General features: G+C 44.8%; 1 protein-coding gene across 1 annotated transcript in view; it reads right to left on the bottom strand.

Moving 5' to 3' along the window:
• FAT3 (FAT atypical cadherin 3) overlaps positions 1-20,155 on the bottom strand; it is a 374,334-nt gene that overhangs the window by 74,745 nt on the left and 279,434 nt on the right. Inside the window, exon 10 of the mRNA XM_066620610.1 lies at positions 12,334-16,407. Within this exon, the coding sequence (XP_066476707.1) occupies positions 12,334-16,407 (4,074 nt within the window). The remainder of the gene's footprint in view (positions 1-12,333; positions 16,408-20,155) is intronic.

The following is a 20,155-nucleotide window of genomic DNA, read 5'->3' as shown; positions in this document are numbered from 1 at the left end:
AGTTTGCCAACCTGGCTTGAACCATAGTTACACAGGCGCTGTTAAGAGCAGTGCAGTTACCACTAAACACCGATGGCTTCGAACAATAAAGAGAAGAATACAACTGAGGCAGAGGTGACCTGGGAGGATGAAGGTGATTGCGAGGTGACTGAACTACCCATCGGCTCTGGGCCATAGCTGATCAAAGTAAACGCAGTGGAGTTCCCCCCTTTATTCTAACAGCCCCTCCAACCTTGTTGCAGAAAACTGCTCTAGGTCTTTTTCACTATCTTCTTCTGCCACTCCTTTCCAATTCCACTAAATCCTCCCAGCACTTGCAAAGCATTGCAGATGGCTGACTTCATGTTCGCCCGTTGATAACTCTTTAGCTCACTGTGGTCATCTCCCACCTGAGATTATGCTGACAACAGCTTGACGTATTTCTATCTCCTGCATGAGAGCAAAAGCGATAACTTTCTAAGAAAACAAAATCATTTAAGCCAATTTTGAGACGATCTTCTTGTTATAGCTCCTCTTAAGGGCAATCAGACTCAAACTGGGAACAATCAATAGCCTCCTCCTCATGACGGCACAATTGTCTTTTCCACTTCAGTCTCAAGAGAGGATGTACTACAACCCTCTCACTCTTGTTACCAAGACAATTTCATTAGCTGTTGATATGCAATCAAGGGAGTGCAGCAGGTTCTATTAAAGGATCCTCTAATGAAAGCTTTTATCACACTGCAGTGTTGTTTTTGTATTCATTACAATTCTCATTTGGGTGTGCACAGATGTGTGCGGGGTCTGCCTAACATACAAAGAGACATGAGTCTTAAGTAGACCTGAGGAGAAGTCGTTTAAGGAGCAGCTTAAAGATAAGGCCAGCAATTAGATCGCATTTATATAAGAGGGAAACCTGGCAAGGAGGAGAGGGGACGGCGCTAATCAACTTTATATCACACTGAACATGGCCACATTACTTTTCTACATCATTAAACTGCAAAAAAAGCGACTTGGAATCCTTGTGCCTGGTCCTCCTATGAGATGAAAATAAAGCCATTCAACTTGCTGGGGGATGCAGAAAATTTAAAACAGTGCCAAAACAATTCTGGTGCCTGGTTGTTAATGCTTCCAGGGGGTATTTATGCCTTCATTTAAAATGCTATGTTTGCCAGCCTTTTCTATACAGCAATCATGTTCAGTACGGTTTGCCTTGCTTTGGAGTTTTCTTGGGGCACCTGGATGGTCACACTCAATGGCAGAGTGCTAGACTAGGACCTCTGATATAGTTCAGCACTGCAAAGGGATGGCTGCCATGCTTACACAAGTGTCCAAATTCCACCTCCATCAATGGAGGCACTCAATAAGGAGGTGCTATAGGGTAGAACCACATCAGTCATGGCTCCTTGATGTGTACCTGTACAACAAGTGTGTTTGTAGTAATTTGTACTTTACATCAGGGGTGTCAAACCCGTTTCATACAGCAGGCTGAATGGCAATCATGGTGCTTATTAGGGGCCAGAAGTGATGTCATTAAGCAGGAAGTGATGCCATTAAACAGGTGATAACCAGAAATAAGCACATTGTTCTCACTCAGGAACTCATTAGCTGCAAATGACAGAAGAGAAAATATTACAATCTTGATCATATGAGATTTTCAAGATATGGGAGAGCCCAATTAGTACGTGGGCTGCCCTTTCAGCAGTGCTACTTCTGCCAAGGCATCACTTCACAGCTCAGCAGCTGAGAGGTGTTCTGTGAAGTGACGCTTCTACAGAAGCGGCACTGCTAAAAGGGCAGCCTGCATGATAACTGGGCTCTCCCAACATCTCCTTTCTCCCTCTCTCACCCCACTTGGTCTCAGGGGTGGGTCCAAGGAGCGCCATGGGTGCATGGCCCCGCCAAACTGTCTGCCAGCAGACAAGGGCGCTGGGAGTAAAATCTGGTTGGAAACAAAATTGAGTGCCAGGGGAACACCTACTGGGTGGGCACCAGCGAGACTGGCTACCCAGGTCTACCAAGCCGGTAGACCTGGGCTCCAAGGCCAGGTGGGAGCAACCTCCCACCCACCCAGCAAATCTTGGCCACAGAGGTCACCAAGTTCAATCCGGAGCTCAGGTCTACCCGCCTGGTTGACCTAGGCTCTGGAGTTGATAGCGCTAATGCCGCACCCAACACAAATATTAGATCCACCCCTGCTTTGTCTATCCCTTCCCCCTGTACCATTCCAAGTCTTCTGAAGCCTCCTTCTGTTTCCCCCTCCCAGTGCCTTGTCAGAAGCAGCACTATGAAAGATTGGCACTCAGAGGACTCAAATGATTTTTGAGTTGCTGTTTCAGCCAGCATGATAACTGGACTCTTCCAACACTGCTCTTTCAGCAGCACCTATTCTGCAGAGGTGAAATTTCACAGTTCAGCAACAGAGAGCAAAGGATGGTGATACTGAGAGAGCCCAATTATCACATGGGCCAGATAAAGGGCTTCCGTGGGCTGTATCTGGCCTGCGGGCCTTATTGTCACCCCTCCTTTACACTGACATTGGAAACACCCTAGGTGTACATCTACAAAAATGTAATTTTTGAGGTTGCAACACATCTATTTGCAGGCAGTTTCTTGTGCATTAAAACAATCATGCATCTGTTTTCTGAGGTGTACCAAGGCTCTTACTGAACATTTGAACCACACTTGATAATACAAATAGTGAGATTTGAGCAGTACAATAGCTTAAATATTCCTGGGAGTAAAGGGGGAAAATACTATCATTCAGGAATCAATGCTTTTATGACTCGTACATATGCCCTTTTGCAGACCTTGTTCTTTGGTGATTAATTAACTTTTCCAGCAACATATTTAAGCAGCTTCGATGTCCCAGGGGCATTCTAATTAATTCATTTTTCACTGTAGATTTTTTAAATGGAAGACTCTTGACTGCAAATATTAATGGCTTCTTAAAAATCTTTCTCTTACATTCTGTTTGAGCAGTATGACAACCAACCATTAGCTTCCAAAACAATTTTCCCCAAAAGGCCTAAGGCTAGAAGAATCTGCATTTCTTTCTCTTTTTGTGTGTTTTTTGTTTACTTGGGGTTTGAATAACACCACCTACCCAACCACCCCCTCAGTGAATGTTTGAAACCAACTGCAGCTCAACAAGATGAAAGGGAATTTACAGATCCCAAATAAAAATACAATCTCCCAAAGAAATTTTAAGAAAGCACACACAAAACAAGTCGTACAAAAGATAATCTAATCATGTCGTTTTCTGACTTGTAACTTAAAATTCATTACGATTTACCAGCTTTCAGGGAGCAGTGACACTTATGAGTGAAAAATCAGTCCGATGCTTCTTATATGCGTTTCTCTCTTCTATGCAGTGGTCTGGAAAGGAATAACTCAGACACAGCAAATAGTTTGCAAAAATAGTAGGTATTTTACTAAGTATTTTGCAAATATACTTAAGGAATCTGCAACCATTTAAGTAGAACTGAGCCTCCACCTCCCTGCTTTGACATAACTGAAACGATAAGATAAGCCAGTTCTTAACCACCGGGTAAGATGGTGGAATGCCTCATCAAAGATAGGATCTCAAATCACATAGACGAACAGGCCTTGCTGAGGGAGAGTCAGCATGGCTTCTGTAAGGGTAAGTCTTGCCTCACGAACCTTATAGAATTCTTTGAAAAGGTCAACAGGCATGTGGATGCGGGAGAACCCGTGGACATTATATATCTGGACTTTCAGAAGGCGTTTGACACGGTCCCTCACCAAAGGCTACTGAAAAAACTCCACACTCAGGGAATTAGAGGACAGGTCCTCTCGTGGATTGAGAACTGGTTGGAGGCCAGGAAGCAGAGAGTGGGTGTCAATGGGCAATTTTCACAATGGAGAGAGGTGAAAAGCAGTGTGCCCCAAGGATCTGTCCTGGGACCGGTGCTTTTCAACCTCTTCATAAATGACCTGGAGACAGGGTTGAGCAGTGAGGTGGCTAAGTTTGCAGACGACACCAAACTTTTCCGAGTGGTAAAGACCAGAAGTGATTGTGAGGAGCTCCAGAAGGATCTCTCCAGACTGGCAGAATGGGCAGCAAAATGGCAGATGCGCTTCAATGTCAGTAAGTGTAAAGTCATGCACATTGGGGCAAAAAATCAAAACTTTAGATATAGGCTGATGGGTTCTGAGCTGTCTGTGACAGATCAGGAGAGAGATCTTGGGGTGGTGGTGGACAGGTCGATGAAAGTGTTGACCCAATGTGCGGCGGCAGTGAAGAAGGCCAATTCTATGCTTGGGATCATTAGGAAGGGTATTGAGAACAAAACGGCTAGTATTATAATGCCGTTGTACAAATCTATGGTAAGGCCACACCTGGAGTATTGTGTCCAGTTCTGGTCGCCGCATCTCAAAAAAGACATAGTGGAAATGGAAAAGGTGCAGAAGAGAGCGACTAAGATGATTACGGGGCTGGGGCACCTTCCTTATGAGGAAAGGCTACGGCGTTTGGGCCTCTTCAGCCTAGAAAAGAGACGCTTGAGGGGGGACATGATTGAGACATACAAAATTATGCAGGGAATGGACAGAGTGGATAGGGAGATGCTCTTTACACTCTCACATAATACCAGAACCAGGGGACATCCACTAAAATGGAGTGTTGGGCGGGTTAGGACAGACAAAAGAAAATATTTCTTCACTCAGCGTGTGGTCGGTCTGTGGAACTCCTTGCCACAGGATGTGGTGCTGGCGTCTAGCCTAGACGCCTTTAAAAGGGGATTGGACAAGTTTCTGGAGGAAAAATCCATTATGGGGTACAAGCCATGATGTGTATGCGCAACCTCCTGATTTTAGGAATGGGTTAAGTCAGAATGCCAGATGTAGGGGAGGGCACCAGGATGAGGTCTCTTGTTATCTGGTGTGCTCCCTGGGGCATTTGGTGGGCTGCTGTGAGATACAGGAAGCTGGACTAGATGGGCCTATGGCCTGATCCAGTGGGGCTGTTCTTATGTTCTTATGATGTAAAGTTGAGATTTTTGAGGAATGCTTGGACCATACTCTCAGTGGTGTCCATTTTCCCCAGGATTTTCCCTACAAGGGAGCCCTTAATGTGACTGGCTTAGGACTGATGCTATGTGATGGTATCACTAGATAGTGCCATTTGAAAGCCAACCAGAGTGAGGGCGTTCCTTGGCCCTCACTCTAGGGCAGAGTTATTCAAACTGGGGTGTTGCAACGCCCCAGTCTCTGGTCTCTGCCCCCTTAAGGGGCGGGGGTAGGGGAAAGGCAGTGACGCAATCCCCAGGATCGCATTGCTAAGGGGGGAGCTGCAGGGACTGGGATGTATTCACTAGTCCCTGCAGCAGTCCGTCAGGGGTGAGGGGAGCGCTGTGCGAGCGTCTGCAGGGCTCCCTGATGTTCCAAAAGTGAAAGTGGAGTGATTGTGCTCCACCTCTGCAAAACTCGGAGTGCGATCACTCCACTTTCACTTTTAGACGGCTGGGGAGCCTTGCAGATGCTTGTGCAGGGCTGCCTCCCTCCCCTCCCCTGCAAGGACTTACTGTGGTCCTCAAACTCCCTGAGAGTTTGAAAACAGCTCTAGGGGCAGTTCTAGGGGATGCCTGCCAAGACATCCATTTGCTAATAGATTCTTGTAGTCAAGTTAACCAGAGATATTCACCAAGTTGCAATTAATGTCGTGTACGAATCTGTTGGCGCGTGAGAATCAATGCATGTAGCAGCTGCATACGTATATTTAAAAAGGTCAGCACCTTATCCAAATTGGTGACTACTGGACCACATGGGCCTAAGCCAGCAAGGCTATTCTTATGTTCAGCAAAATCTTGATCCAGCTCAAGCAGACCAGGACTTTATGTTGGCTAAGGGTTGGAAAAGAGGGGGTTGGAAAAGAGGGGGAATAACATAAGATTTTTCAGTCTAGTGGGAATGTGACCCATTATTAATCCCAGAGATTGATCCCTAGCTCAGATCATTGCAGGAGTGCTAAAGGGGGCAGGAAGAAGCACATTCCAAAGTGACCATATTCAAGATGCCTGCCACTTCCAATAGACTGATCAGGATTATGGAAACTTTTGAAAGCCAGTGTGGTGTAGAGTACAGTGTGGTGGATGTAGGTCGCTATGAGGATAAAAAGGGAAAGAGAGGATGTTGCTCTAAACTTCTTGGAGGGATGATAATAAATAATAATAAAATATATTCTGAATGGTAAGTCAGGGATTTGGCAAACTAGTTGTAACGGCCGGTGCAAGGCCGGCAACTATCTCCTGTGCCTGACAGTCATCTTCTGTGTGTCTCCCAGCTTCTGGAAGCTGACTGCTTTTTCACTGAGCTGTTCCCAAGGGAAGCAAGAAGAAGTTGGACTAGAACCAAAGACCTCAGCACCTGTACCTGTTCGATGATATAAGAATGGGGTGATAAGACGTGTCTAGTTCAAAGCCCCGGGCTATGTTCGTTTTTTTTATATGTATTAATTTAGATGCACCGGCTTGATAGTTCCTCTCTCTAATGATGGGAACAAATCTTGCTGGCATCAGTTTGGCCATTATCTGTTGCACATGCCTGATGTCTTATTAATGATGTGAACCCAGGCAATAGTCATATACATATATCACTTTGCTGTCTATTTCTTGCCAATTAGCACCGATTTCCAGATAGGACAGCTGGAATAAACAGCTAATCTATATAAGGCCCTGTAACTGGCCATTGCTTTGCTCTTGGACTTCGCTAGACACTGGCAGGCTGTGTTGCCCAGAATTGCCTTAAACGCTATAAGCGGTTGCCTAGAGGTGCCTCTGGATGCCTAGAGGTGCTCCTGTAGATTTATGCCGTTATGTTGTAGCCAAATTAAGTTCTTTTATGACAACCTTGAACCAGACTTGCTTCTTCTTCAGATCCAAAAGAATCTCTAGCCCTGGCCCAGCAGCCCAGGGCAAAACACTAGTTCATGGTAGGTGTAGGGATGAAAGCACAGGTGAACAGATCACTCATGGCCCAATCCTTTGTAGGACTGAGCCAGCATATGCAAGGTTTTATGACAGCAAACCAGAGTTTCAGTGTTGTAAAAGGTTTTCCTTTTGGTAGTGCACTATATGCGCTGCCGATAGCCATTTTGCATATGCTCCCAGAACCAGTGGCAGGGCAGAAGGCCTGCTGCCAAACCTGAAAAGGCAGGTGAGACAGCAACGGGGCAGGAACGAAGGAAGGTTTTCCTGGGCAGGGTGGAGGATGGGGAGTGAGGTGGATTGGAGATTGGTATTGGCAGCACTAACCACCTCCTTCTCCCTTATTGCTGCTTTTACACACCTCAGATGTACACATACTAAGCAGCTGGCATAGAGCTAAGGAGTCCCATGGTGGTGGAAAAGGTTTTCCCCAGGGTAAGTGAACAAAAGTTCACTTACCCCAAGGAGACCTTTTCAAGTGCATCCCCAGCAGTTACAGTGCACATTGGGAGAGATTTGTGTAGGATTGGACTGTGAGTCTTGTAGGAATCATGCCCATTATTAATCCCAATGAAGGTAAAGTGCTGATTTGCTGAACCATTCACATCAACTCTACGATTAGTGTATAACCTCCTAAACATGGAAATGGTTTGGCACTCAGACTGAAGGAGGGGGGAAAGCCCATAGTTAAATGGTGAAAAGAGTGAATGAAAAGAGCTGAGATCTCCCAAGAGCATAACAACCAATCATACGATTTTCTGGTTTTCGCTCAAGATGGATTTTCCACATTTTGTATGTAATAGTTGCTTTTCCTTGGGGGTCACATCTAAAAGATTGTTCAGAGTACACCAACACCATTCTCATTAATTATCCCTTCTCCCCCACCTTTAATTCACTGATCCATTTACTTGCCCAGACTTTGTTAAGTAAATGGGTCATGCATGATTGTATTTACAGAACAGTCTTTTGAGCCTGAAAAGACAGAATGGCTTTGGCAAAGAAAAGCCAAACACTCAAATTGATCCCAGTGGAATGTTTAAGCCTGCATACTGAGCTCATTCTGGGGGTAGACTGTGGTTCCAGTGTTTCACTGGTGAAAAAGGAGCTGCAAGTGTAATTTAAACCTTTTAAACTAAGCAATTACTGTCAGACTTTCTGTATGTCTGAGAAAACAAATATGGTGAAATGTCCATACTATTATTTTGTAGAATTTGTATCTCAATAAAGAACACAAAGACAAGAACAGTGCCTCTTGTGCTAGCATATCTTAACCTTCGGTTCACATTGATCAATTTTCTCCCAAGAAAATGTAGCTGTCATACGTTTGTGTAGACATGCATGCATTTGTGTAGGCTATAAATCAAGGGTGGAAATCAGCACAGACAATCCTGTACGTAGACAGCTTCACAAGACATACACACCTTTGCTCTTCAGTTGTCATATCATTTTATTCCACAGAGGTTTCCATTGCTGTTTTGAGATTCTGTAGATCTTGGGGTATCTTATGTGAAGTTATCCAGCTTCAAATGGATAGCATTTTTGTTGTGGCTAAACTCGCCGTCAGACAAGATCGTATCACAATGTCAAATTCCTCCAAGTTATAAATAGGTAAACAACCTCACAGAGAAAGGCTGGTAAGAATCAGGCTGTACACACAAATAGCTGGCAAAGACGTCCTTGTGGAGCGTTCTTTTGCAGATCACAGCAGCTGGTTCTTTGTATGTAGTTTGGTTCACACTGGCCTATCTACATGAGTTTCCAAATGCATGCACACAATTGTATGCAAGAAACTGAATGTCCAACTGTGCTGTTCATTAGCACTTGTGACTTACACACTAGTATAATTCAAGGAAAATCCTGGGCCCACCGGTACACAACTGATATTGGACAAGCCTATTTAATAGGAAAGTTTACATTTCAAGGTCCCCCTCTCAAGGATTATCTCAGTCTCTGGATTCAAGACCTATCCATATCATAACTCCACAGTTCACATGAACCTTGTTTGGTGGACTCAGTATGGATCCTTTCTGCTGTCTGAACAGTGAGAATCATGCTATCAGCTCTCAAAGAATGTACTTCCTTTTTCAGGCACTTGCACCTGAAATTCCATTTAACACACAAATGTCAAGCTAACAACATGAGACGTAGCATCTGGACATATTCAATATTATCACCCTAATTTCATAAAGGGAAAGCTGAGGCCAACAGAGGTATCATGCCTGGGGCTTAGGGCTGCAGGTTCTCACAATCCTGTGCTTTCACTACAGTGTGCCACTTCCTACCTCCAGCCTGAAAAATAAAATCCTACGAGGATACCAAGCACAGAGAAAGCTTTATGGGTGTGGAAGAAACTACTTTCACACCAGATATGGTTTTATTTTTATTTTTTAGAAAAATGATCACAAATGAATTAATTCTCTGGAAGATGGTACTTCTTTGACCATTTGTTCAATGTACGCAAATCCATGCTTAGCAGTGCTTCAAGGCTGTTGATGTACTATATTGCACAGACTTTTCAAAATCAATTCAACAAAAGCAACAAGAGTTGGACAGTTCACTCCATAACTGTGGACTCCTCAATTTAAATGATATCACAACCAAGGTCTATGTGTATTTACTTGTAAGCAAATCCCACGGGATACAATGCAGACTTAAGGCAGCACCACACATTTCAGTTGCTGCAGGGTGCAATACATTTTTAAACAAAAGTACGTGTACCTTGGAAACATGACTGGGCCAAGGCTCTCAGACAAGGGTGCACATGCGTTTACAGCATCCATGCATTATATATTTGTGCAGGTGTAAAACTGATGTTTCCTGAAGAAACTGCTACATTCATCCCTGCTCTTACTCTCAAACACGTATGCCCAGAATTGCATTAGCATTTTTCTGGTTTATTGTGTATTATCACAATAGAAGGGACCTAAGAATTGCTACTGTGCATCATCATTCAAATTTGCTGTATGACTTTTGCCTGGTATATAATTGAGGCTTAAATTTAGAAACACTACAACCCAGTTTGGAAAGCTATATAGCCTCGTCTCTAATTTTTTTTTTTTTCCTGATTTGGGGTGGTATGATTACTCCCACATTTGGAAACATCTTTTCAATCCTGGCAACCTCTGCCTACCTGTTGCCACCTGATACCATGTTACTCCACTGTTGCGAACTGTAATAGTGCAATATTACACCAGCCAACTGTAGAGAAATCCCAGGTGGTAGGTTGCCAGCAGAGCCAAAACTTCAGAATGTCACCTGAAAATGTCTCCCTCCTCCTTGAATTCATTCAGCTTATATTCCACAATTGCACTTAAAATAATAACTCAGGTAGCAGAAAGCGGGGAAAACACTGTCCCGAGACCGGAAGTTGCTGCCAACCAGAAGAGACACTGTTGGGGCTAGACAGATAGAACAATGATCTGACCCAATATGAGATTCATATAATCAAGGTCATTCTGTGTTCAAACATGGATTAAAACCCGGGTTTCCCAAATCAGCAGCCACAAACTTGTGCAACAGGCACATGCATCCCAGGCTTCAACTTGTGCAAAGCTCACAGTCTACCAGTCAAGTATCTCCTGTTTCTGAGGTCTAGCTTGGACTACAAACAACTATGGGATTGTAAAGCATCTACAAGAAAGCCTTTATTGTCTAACAGTAAAGGCTACAATATATGGCTGGAGGCTATCTGGTGAGTCACAAGTGTACTGGCCTACTTTAAACTGTAATATGAAAATTAAGGTAATTCTTCAGAATTAAGGGAAGAGAGGAAATCTATTAAAAGTGTGAATGCCTTCTCGTTGTTTAGGACACCAGTCTTTAAAACGGTTAAAAAACACCTTACACTACCAGGTTGCTGCTGCTGATTTCATTTAAAATTTCCATCAATTATGTCCTTAAAATGAATATTTTAAATGAGAGCTCCCTTCTGGAAATGGAAAGGATGTTCTTAATTAAATAAAATAAGGCAGTTACAAATGAAAAAAGACTCCCCCCCCCACCCCTACCCTTAGCCAATCTGAGGATGAAATGCTGTTCATTTTCTCTGGTTAATCAAGCACAACGATGGCATCCTTTCCATGCTGATAGATCAGTCATGAGGGGTTTGTAGCCTGTTATATGGCAGCACAGCATGAATGCTCAGATTGGCAAATTAAAAAGACCCAGGAAGCTGCTTTGTTTCCTTTTGCTTACCCCTTTGTTTCTGTCAGTGTTGCAGTACATGCAGTGGCGCAGCTAGAGAGCGATGCAAAACACTAAGTTTTGCAGGGAGCCTCACCATAGCGTGGAAGTGGTCCTCCCCCTTTGGAGCCATTCCAGCTTCTGTTTTGCTGCCACTGCCTGGAATGGCTCCAAAAGGGAGGGGCCACTTGCATATTGCGGTGAGGCTCCCTGCAAAACTTAGTGCTTTGCACCCACTCTAGCTACGCCACTGTGTATATGTGTGTGTGGCTGTGGGTGAGCCACACAGTCAAAAAATGTCCTGAAGGGTGGGGCTGTGTGGAGCTGAATTCTGGCATTAGAAGATTCCAGGCGTCTTGAACATGGCACTTTTAGTGGTTGGATGCAGACACCTTATTCTGTGTCACCCTGGCAGCTTGCCAGAAGAGAGAGCTAGTCATCTGTGCCAACGTTGCAGGTGACTAGACAGCAGTATTGCAACAATGAGCAGTTCATACAAAGGGTCACCATGGGGTTTCATCTGGCCCTATAAAGACTTTGTACTCTGGTCTGGCTCCTGGGTCTGAGCAACTTGCCATTTGTGCAAAATCAAACAACCATCAAATTACTCCTAACTACTTCTCATCTACTTTCTTTCCAGTTTCCTTGTTCACTAGCTCAGCAGCTTCATCACTTTCAGTTCACTCGTCTGCCTTGCTTTGCCTCCTGGACCGCATGTTGGAGAAGCATGTTTAGATCAGCCCAATCTAATCTATCGGTAACTAGGGCTCACATCATACTGGAATGCCTAACATAGCACTTTACATAGCACAAGCCTATACATGTCGAATCAGCCTTTTCAGCTACACTAGACACTGTTCCAGAACCACCATTCAGAGCGTGATACCAGAATCTTCCGAGACTGAAGGATACCAATGCATGCATGTCTGCTCAGAAGCAAATCCCAATGAATTCAGCGTCACTTACTCCTAGGTAAGTATGTACAGAATTGTAGCCTAAGGCAGGACATTGGCCCATCTTGCTCAGCACTATCTACTCTTGACTGCCAGTGGCATTTAAGGGTCTTGAGGAAATTAGTTACTTCCAAGCTCGGCTAACGGAGATCCTTCTTGATTATATAAGCCACGAACTGAATTTAGGAATTTCTGAATACAAAGCATGTAACCTGGGAATGAGCGGTGGCCCCTCCCCTCTTTCAGAACTCCAGCCTGGACAGGCATCTTACCTGTAATATGGTAGCTGACTTGGCGGTTGACATCAGATGTATCCTCATCCCAAGTGCTGAGGACCGCCACAACTTCCCCTGGTGAGTCACTCTCCTTCACAGACCCCCTGTAAAGGTCATGCTCAAACATCGGAGCATTATCATTGATGTCTGTAACTGTGACAGAAATCACTGTGGTTGAGGACAAGGATAGGGCTTCTCCCAGGTCTGAAGATACTACCGTGAAGGTAAACGTGGGGTCCCTCTCATGGTCCAGGTCTTTCAAGGTGCTGATCCAGCCGCTGTTGCTGTCAATGGTGAAAACTTCTGTGATCCTGTCAGCCTCCAACTCTGCTAAGAGAGAGTATGTCACTTGTCCGTTTGCCCCCCAATCCGCGTCAACTGCTTTCACTTGGACCAGCCTAGTTCCTATTGGCATCCCTTCCATTATGATGGCTTCATAGTTGGCAGCCTCAAACACGGGCTTGTTGTCATTTATGTCCAAAACTTTAATGTCTACATCCACTGTCAACACAACATCCACCTTATCTAGCTGGATGGTTGCAGCAACTTTAAAGTGAAAAGCAGGATTTGTCTCGTGGTCGAGCCTCTTATCTAACTTTATCATGCCTGTGTCTTGCTCTATGATGAAAACTCCATCCTTGTTGTTTTCGGTCAGTTCACCATTAACTGTGCTATAGGTAGCACCTTGGTTAGGCAAAACATGGAGAATGTCAATAGTACTGCCTATTACTGTGTCTTCTGATACCGTAAAGGAATACTGGGGCTGGGAAAAGGAAGGCAAGATGGTTTCTGGAGGTAAAACATGGATGTACACAGGGATAAGAGAATGCTTTACAGGAATACCGCCATCCACAGCTTTGACGAAGAAGGAGAGCACTGTGTTTTTCAGTTGGTTAAAATTACCCTTAGTGACCATCCATCCATTATCAGGGTCAATTTCAAGCAGATCTGCCACAGAAACAGAGGCCTCGCTGTACAACGAATAGGCAATCCTTGCATTTGGTCCATCATCTGGGTCAACTGCCTGCACTTGGGTGACCAAATGACCTTTCCCAACATCCGCTTTGACGCTAGCCCTGTATTCCACTGTCATGAACTGGGGGGCATTGTCGTTCTCATCCACCACTATGACTCGTACTGTGCAGAAGGAAGTTCTCCCTCCTCCATCAAGAGCTCTCAAGAATATAGTGATATCGCCTTCTAAAGGTACCTCCCGATCGAGCTTCTCAGTGGTGATGATCTGCCCATTGTTATCAATAAAAAAACGATCCTTGGCAAAATCGTTTATGATTGAGTAGCTTATTTGTCCGTATATGCCGGAATCTCCATCCGTTGCTTTTACATGGATGACTTTGGTTCCTGGAGCAGCATTTTCTCTAATCTCTACCACATAAATACTCTGCGTAAACACAGGGCTGTATAAGTTAGCGCCAAGAATCCGGATGTGAACCTGGGCTGTGCTTGTAAACAAACCGTCCGAGACCGAGACATTCAAACTGTACATTGACTCCATCCTCTGCTTCCGATGGTTCGAGAGAGCGATGACGCCGCTCTTGCTGTCCATTACAAAACTTGTACGGTCATTTCCAGACAAGATACTATACTCTAACCTGTCAAAGTCAGAGCTGTCCGCATCAGAAGCTTGGACACAAGTCACAAAATGACCCCGAGGAGCGAGCTCGCTGACATATGACTCGTATATCAACTGGTTAAAAATGGGAGGGTTGTCGTTCGTGTCTGTCACAGAGATGCTCACTAGGACTTCGCTACTCAGAGGAGGGAACCCGTTATCGATCGCCCTGACTTTCAAAGTGCACTGCTGCATCATCTCATGGTCCAGCAAACGGGCTGTCAGGATCAGACCGCTTGTGCCATCAATGTGAAAATAATCTGTGCTGTTGAAGGTATCCTGGACTATCTGGTACTGAATTATTTTGTTATTCTCAGAATCTGCATCAGAAGCAACAACCTGCAATACAGAAGTGCCAATCAACGACGACTCAGACAGGGTGGCATTGTACGCAAACTGGTCAAAAACTGGAGCATTGTCGTTGACGTCATTGATAATTAAGTCCACCGTGACCTCGGCTCGGGCGCCAGTGAGTGCATCACTGGCTCTCACAGTCAGTTTGAAGATGGGGTTCACTTCATAGTCCAGTGGGCTGATGACACTGAGGACTCCAGTATCAAAATCAATGTTGAACTGATTATAGGGATCACCTTCTACAATGATGTAAATGATCCCTTGACCCTCTGGGCTGGTTGCATTGATGCTCAGAACTGGGGTGTGCATTTCTATATCTTCATTTACAGAGGCTGTATAGAACGGCTTGTCAAAAACGGGCATTGCTTTGTTAACTATTGTAATAGGCAATTCCACAGAGGCAGACAGTGATGGATTGCCTCCATCTTTGGCAATGACGATAATTAAATACTCTATGTTGGATAAGTCAGAATTAAAGGCTGCTTTTAAGGTGACGCTGCCAGTGTGCCTGTCAATTTCAAAGTGCCCATAGTCCTCCTTCAGCAAATATGATACCTCGCCATTTGCACCCTTGTCCTTATCAATGGCTGTCACTCGATATATCAAGGTGCCGGGATCAGCCTCAACTTGCACAGCAGCATAGTATGGAAGGCCTACAAACACAGGGGCATTGTCATTGATGTCTTCAATGTGAACTCTCACTACCACCCTGGCTACCCGCAGATGGTCCAGTTCACGGCTTGCCTCTACAACCAGCTCATACAATTCCTGTTCCTCTCGGTCAAATGGGATGCCAGTAGTTTGAATGACACCCAAGGTGGATTTGATTTTGAATTTGTTCCCTGGATTTAATATGCTGTACTTCAAGGGTTCATTAAGGCGGTTTCCAACAGCACTGACCACTGCAACCTTCGTGATATTGGTACTGTTTTCAGAAATGGACGTGGAATAAAGACTTTGAGTGAAGTGGAGACCACTGTCCATGGCTTCTTTGACCATGATGGTCACAACAGCAGTGCTGTAGAATTTCCCATCAGACACTTTTGCAATGAGCATATAATGATCTTTCGAAAGGCTGTTGTTTTTTATGGTCAGTACCCCTGAAGTCGAATCGATGACAAAATGCTCCATGTTGCCTTCAATCAGGCTGAAAGTCATTTCCGGTGGAACTTCTGAATCGGGGTCTGCAGCCTTGATTTTAAGGACCTCAACCCCAACGTACGTCGGAAGGAGCAAGATGGTCTCGAACATAGCCTGACTGAAAACGGGAGGATTGTCATTGACATCCGTCACGTCAATGGTAACTTCCACTGGACTTTCTGCAGTGAGCTGTGGATTCCCACTATCCCGAACATGGACGTGAAAATGGAAATGAGCGATGGTTTCGTGATCTAAATCTGCAATCGTCCTAATTGCACCTGTACTGGAATCTACGGTGAAGTACTTCTTAGCAGTAGACTCAACAATCTGGTAGACAAGCAAAGCATTCTGATTGCTGTCGGCGTCTGTGGCTCGTATCACTAGGGGGTTGTTTCCTAAGCTCCGGACTACACTGCTGATAGGTGCAGCCTCACTGATGCTGCCCAGGTATTTCAGCGAGAGGAAAACTGGGGCGTTGTCATTTTGGTCAACAACCTGGATATTCACAGTGACATTTGATGCCATTCCTGCCATGTTTGTGGCTTGTACAGTAAGCTGGTAAGAGGAAGTGCGTTCGTAATCGAGCGGCTTTTGACTAGTAATGACTCCAGAGTAGGGGTTTATAGCAAACGCTCCATCTGTGTTGCCATCCTTGACCTCGTAAATGAGGGTAGACTGACTGATTGCCGAGACCAAGATGACTGAAGTTCCAAAGTCGACATTTTCATTCACTTCCGCCTGCCATTCCTTGTGTGCGAATTTGGGGTGAGAATTATCAGACATCGTCACGGATATGCGGACAATCGCCGTGGCTGATAGTGGTGGAGAGCCTTGGTCGGTCACTTTGACTGATAAAACAAACTGGCCCATGGTGGTCAAGTCTGGTTCCTTCAGCACTGTGATGATGCCAAGAACTGGTTCGATCTTAAATGTGTTCCCAGTGTTCCCTGAAAGAGGAAAATAGACAGACATGTTAAAACAGTAAGAAAATGTAAAATCAGACCGTTTTGGGGGCCCAGAAAACAGACCAAGGACACATGCTGATGCTACATCAGGCCTGTAGAATTTGTATAGAATCCACCAAGACTAACAGTCACCAGCTATATACTATGGCAGTGATTCTCAAACTTTTTGGGGCATTTGCTCCCAAAGTAAGTCTTTGGGGGGGAGGGGAGAAGGCAGCAATGTGATCCCCAGGATTGTGTCGCTAAGGGGAGGGAGGGGGGATGCTTTCACTTACTTTCCATGGAGTTAGGACAGCAACAGGCTCCAGGAGGTGCAGGGAGCCCTGCACAGCCCTCTGCAGGGCTCAGCGAGGCTTGGAATCTTCAAACGGGGCAATCACAAAGCATCTCCTGCAAACAGGAAGTGCTCTGCGATCTCTCCGTTCGAAGATTCTAAGCATCGGGGAGCCCTGCGGAGGTTTGTGCAGGGCTCACCGCAGCTCTTGGAGCCTGCTGCAGCCCTAATTCCTGAATAGTAAGTGAAAGCATCCCCCCTCGCTTCCCTTAGCAACACAATTCTGGGGATTGCATTGCTGCCTCTCCCCTTCCCCTGCCCCTTAAAGGGACAGGGGAAGCTTTACACAAGCTGGTGAGTCATGAGAATCACTGTACTATGGATTATACGCCTAAGAAACCTACTATTCCCCTTTTGCAGTCCCAGGTATATAGCAAAAACAGGTCGTGTATCATGCACATTATTCTTGTTTACTGAGAAGTAAGCCCCACTGAGTTCAAACAGCATTACTTCCAGGAAAGTATAGGATTGCAGTCTTAGACTGTTGAGAGTCACAATGCGTGCACACTTGTGTGACCTAGTTAAAGCTAAGCAAAACTTTAGAGCCTTAATGGGATACCTGGAATCCTCATGTAAGCAGTTCTGAGCTCTCTGGATGATGAGCAGGATATAAAGATACATAACTTGTAATGTATTCCTCAAGTTCCAATTACACACCACGTAGGATTAATCCACATTAACACAGACATTATAATATCAATATTTTTAAAATGAAATGATTGCAGTGAGGCTCAGAACAAATGCGACAAGCCCATGTGGAAATTAGCATTTCCCATGGATTCTGTGCACATTTGGATGCAAAACTGTCAGGAAGGCAATACCTCATGCACGCTTGTACATGCATCTACAAAATGCATATTGAACAAGCCCTGGGGGTCCTAGGACTTGTTTGTCGAAAAAAAAACCCCAAGGAGTTCATATAAAATCTCAGATATGTGGAATGTACAGTCCTTGCTCCACTGTCCTTTCATTGCCCATGTTCCTCACTGAAAATATCTTTGTTCTTATAGCAGATCCCAAAAAATGGAAGTGTGGGGAAGAGGATTAGAGGGGCACACTTGATTGGCCCCCACTGAGCACAAATGAATTGTGCTTGGACAGCACTCTATTGATTGGTTTGCATGGATAGTCAGCATCTCCCTTCCCTGGTTCTAACAGCTAGGTTGCTCTTTGCAAATCCCCAATTTTTTTCCAAATGGACTTTATGGAACCCACTTTTTCAACAGGGGCATCCCCTTGGGAGAAGGCTAAAGTACAGGAAAAAAACCCTGTTAAAGTTGGAGTGGCAAATCATATATTATCCCTGGGCCAGGAAATGTGTTGTCCTCAAAAAGGCAAGACCCCAGGTGGAAACTCCATTCCTTTTGCCAGGCAAGTGCTGCTGGGATACATGCAGACAAAGAAAGCTTGTCAAAGGAAGGCAGTGCCGAAGAAAGCACTAAAGTGGCTTTTCCTTAAAGAAATACTCAAACTAGAGTGAACGTGTAGCTGCAAATCTCACTTGGGTGAAAATTGACAGATGGTTTTCACATGGAATAAACATACCCAGGACAGGGCTTCAACGCTACAATCTTATGCATGTTTATCTGGCAGAAAGCTCTACTGAACCCAAATGGACTTACTTTGAGTAAATATGCGTAAGATTGTGATGTAAGGCTGTGATTCCACACGGTTTTAAGACATTTCACTGACTACAACTGAGGATTTTAGGATCAAGGAGCAGATACAAAACAGAGATAAAGATAGAGATCAAACCAATTGAATAAGTCATGCATGAACTCATGACCCAGAATAAAAAGAAGCTGGACTCATTTAAGATTACTGATACTCACCCAACCCTGCTTGGCTGACGCAAGGCTCGGTACCTCTGTTGGCACAGGGATTTATGTCAGCTTCTGCATGCCAACCTAGCCGACTCACAAGAAGGCGCAAACATGCCTAGTGACATGTTTGTGACCCTCCTAGGCTGGCGCAAGGGACTAAGTCATTCTCAGGATTGCGTTGCACATCACCTAACCATCCCTTCCTTTTGCAACAGCTAAAAGCAGGGATTTATGGTCCCCGAGTTATGGACATCCAAGTTATGGATGGCCGCAGTGACACATTTGCACATGCACATTGTGGTGCTTTTGCACAGGGGCAAAAGTGCTAGGTCAGCAACAGCCAGTTGTTTCCATTTACATACTTTCTATCTTCTGGATAAACCTCCCCAATTAAACTGGTATGTGTCTTGGGGACTATCTTGACATGATGACTCAACTGGAATGTCCATGCCCCTACTGCACGAATAGCATTTCTGGAACAGAGCGCGTGTGGAATAGTCTGTGGATTCATACATTTGTCAAAATTGGGCTCTCTCCTCTAGAAACAGATGTTATTAAAGTGTTAGATTTCTGGCTTCTATTATTCAGCCCTGGGCTCACTCTTGCTGATTTCCCTACAAAGTGAGGAACCATGTACAGGAGCTGAACCCATCAGTTAAAATTAACATCCTCACTGCACATTCTTTCATGGATCAGAGGAACGGCAGCCTTGGAAAGTGGTATTATGCTGTATCCAGGAGCATCTGTGGATAATGAAACTATGGGAATTCACAGTTTTATCTGAAACAGAGGGTTGAAGTCTTGAATTGCAGGCAGAGAGGGGGATGAAAAAGAATGCAGAGGCAGTCATGGGGAGATAAAGTCTCATTAAAGGGTTTCAAGCTTTTGCACAATTGTTTTGGACAGATGCCTCACACTGCCCCACTTCCTGGCCATTATCCCATCACTCCCTCCTCATTCATTTCTGGAGCCATTTCATTTTTTTTTCTTATGCTGAATTTATTCTCTTACACAAGCGCATCCATTCACCATAGGCCAGGGGTTGGCAACCTTTTTGTTTAAAGGGGCTAGACATTCAGTGGCACAAGGATTCTGCAAGCCCTGGCGGGTGGCTCCGCCATTTCCCATCTGGCATTCAGCAAACTGTGAGGGAGGCTTTACCTCCTAAGTTAAGATCCACACAGACTAGAAGACTTCAGCTGGCGGGCTGGATATGATCTGTGGGTTGTAGGTTTCCGACCCCTGCCATAGGGTTAAACTAGACACTGGGACTTAGATTCTAGTTTGGGGATATGGACACTTGTCACTAAATAGCTTTAAAAGAGTAGGGAGAGAGTTAGATTTGCAGTGGTGAAGAGGGGTGAGGATACTTAACTCTATTGCTTTCGTTTACTGGCCCCTCCCCCTAACCTGGGTTCTAGATGCATGTTTGTCATGTCACAGGAAAGTTTCCAGTAGGAGGGGATTACAGTGGAAAGGTTTTCCTTATAGGGAAAGGCTACAGCTTTAGAGGCTCTACATTAGGTGAGCTCAGAGTTAGGTGGGTGGATCTGCACTAGAGAGAACAGACACA

The sequence above is a fragment of the Tiliqua scincoides genome, chromosome 3 (genome assembly GCF_035046505.1).
Source record: "Tiliqua scincoides isolate rTilSci1 chromosome 3, rTilSci1.hap2, whole genome shotgun sequence".
Taxonomy (NCBI): domain Eukaryota; kingdom Metazoa; phylum Chordata; class Lepidosauria; order Squamata; family Scincidae; genus Tiliqua; species Tiliqua scincoides.
Note: the sequence above shows the minus strand (reverse complement) of the source record. Positions and strands in the feature narration are given on the sequence as shown.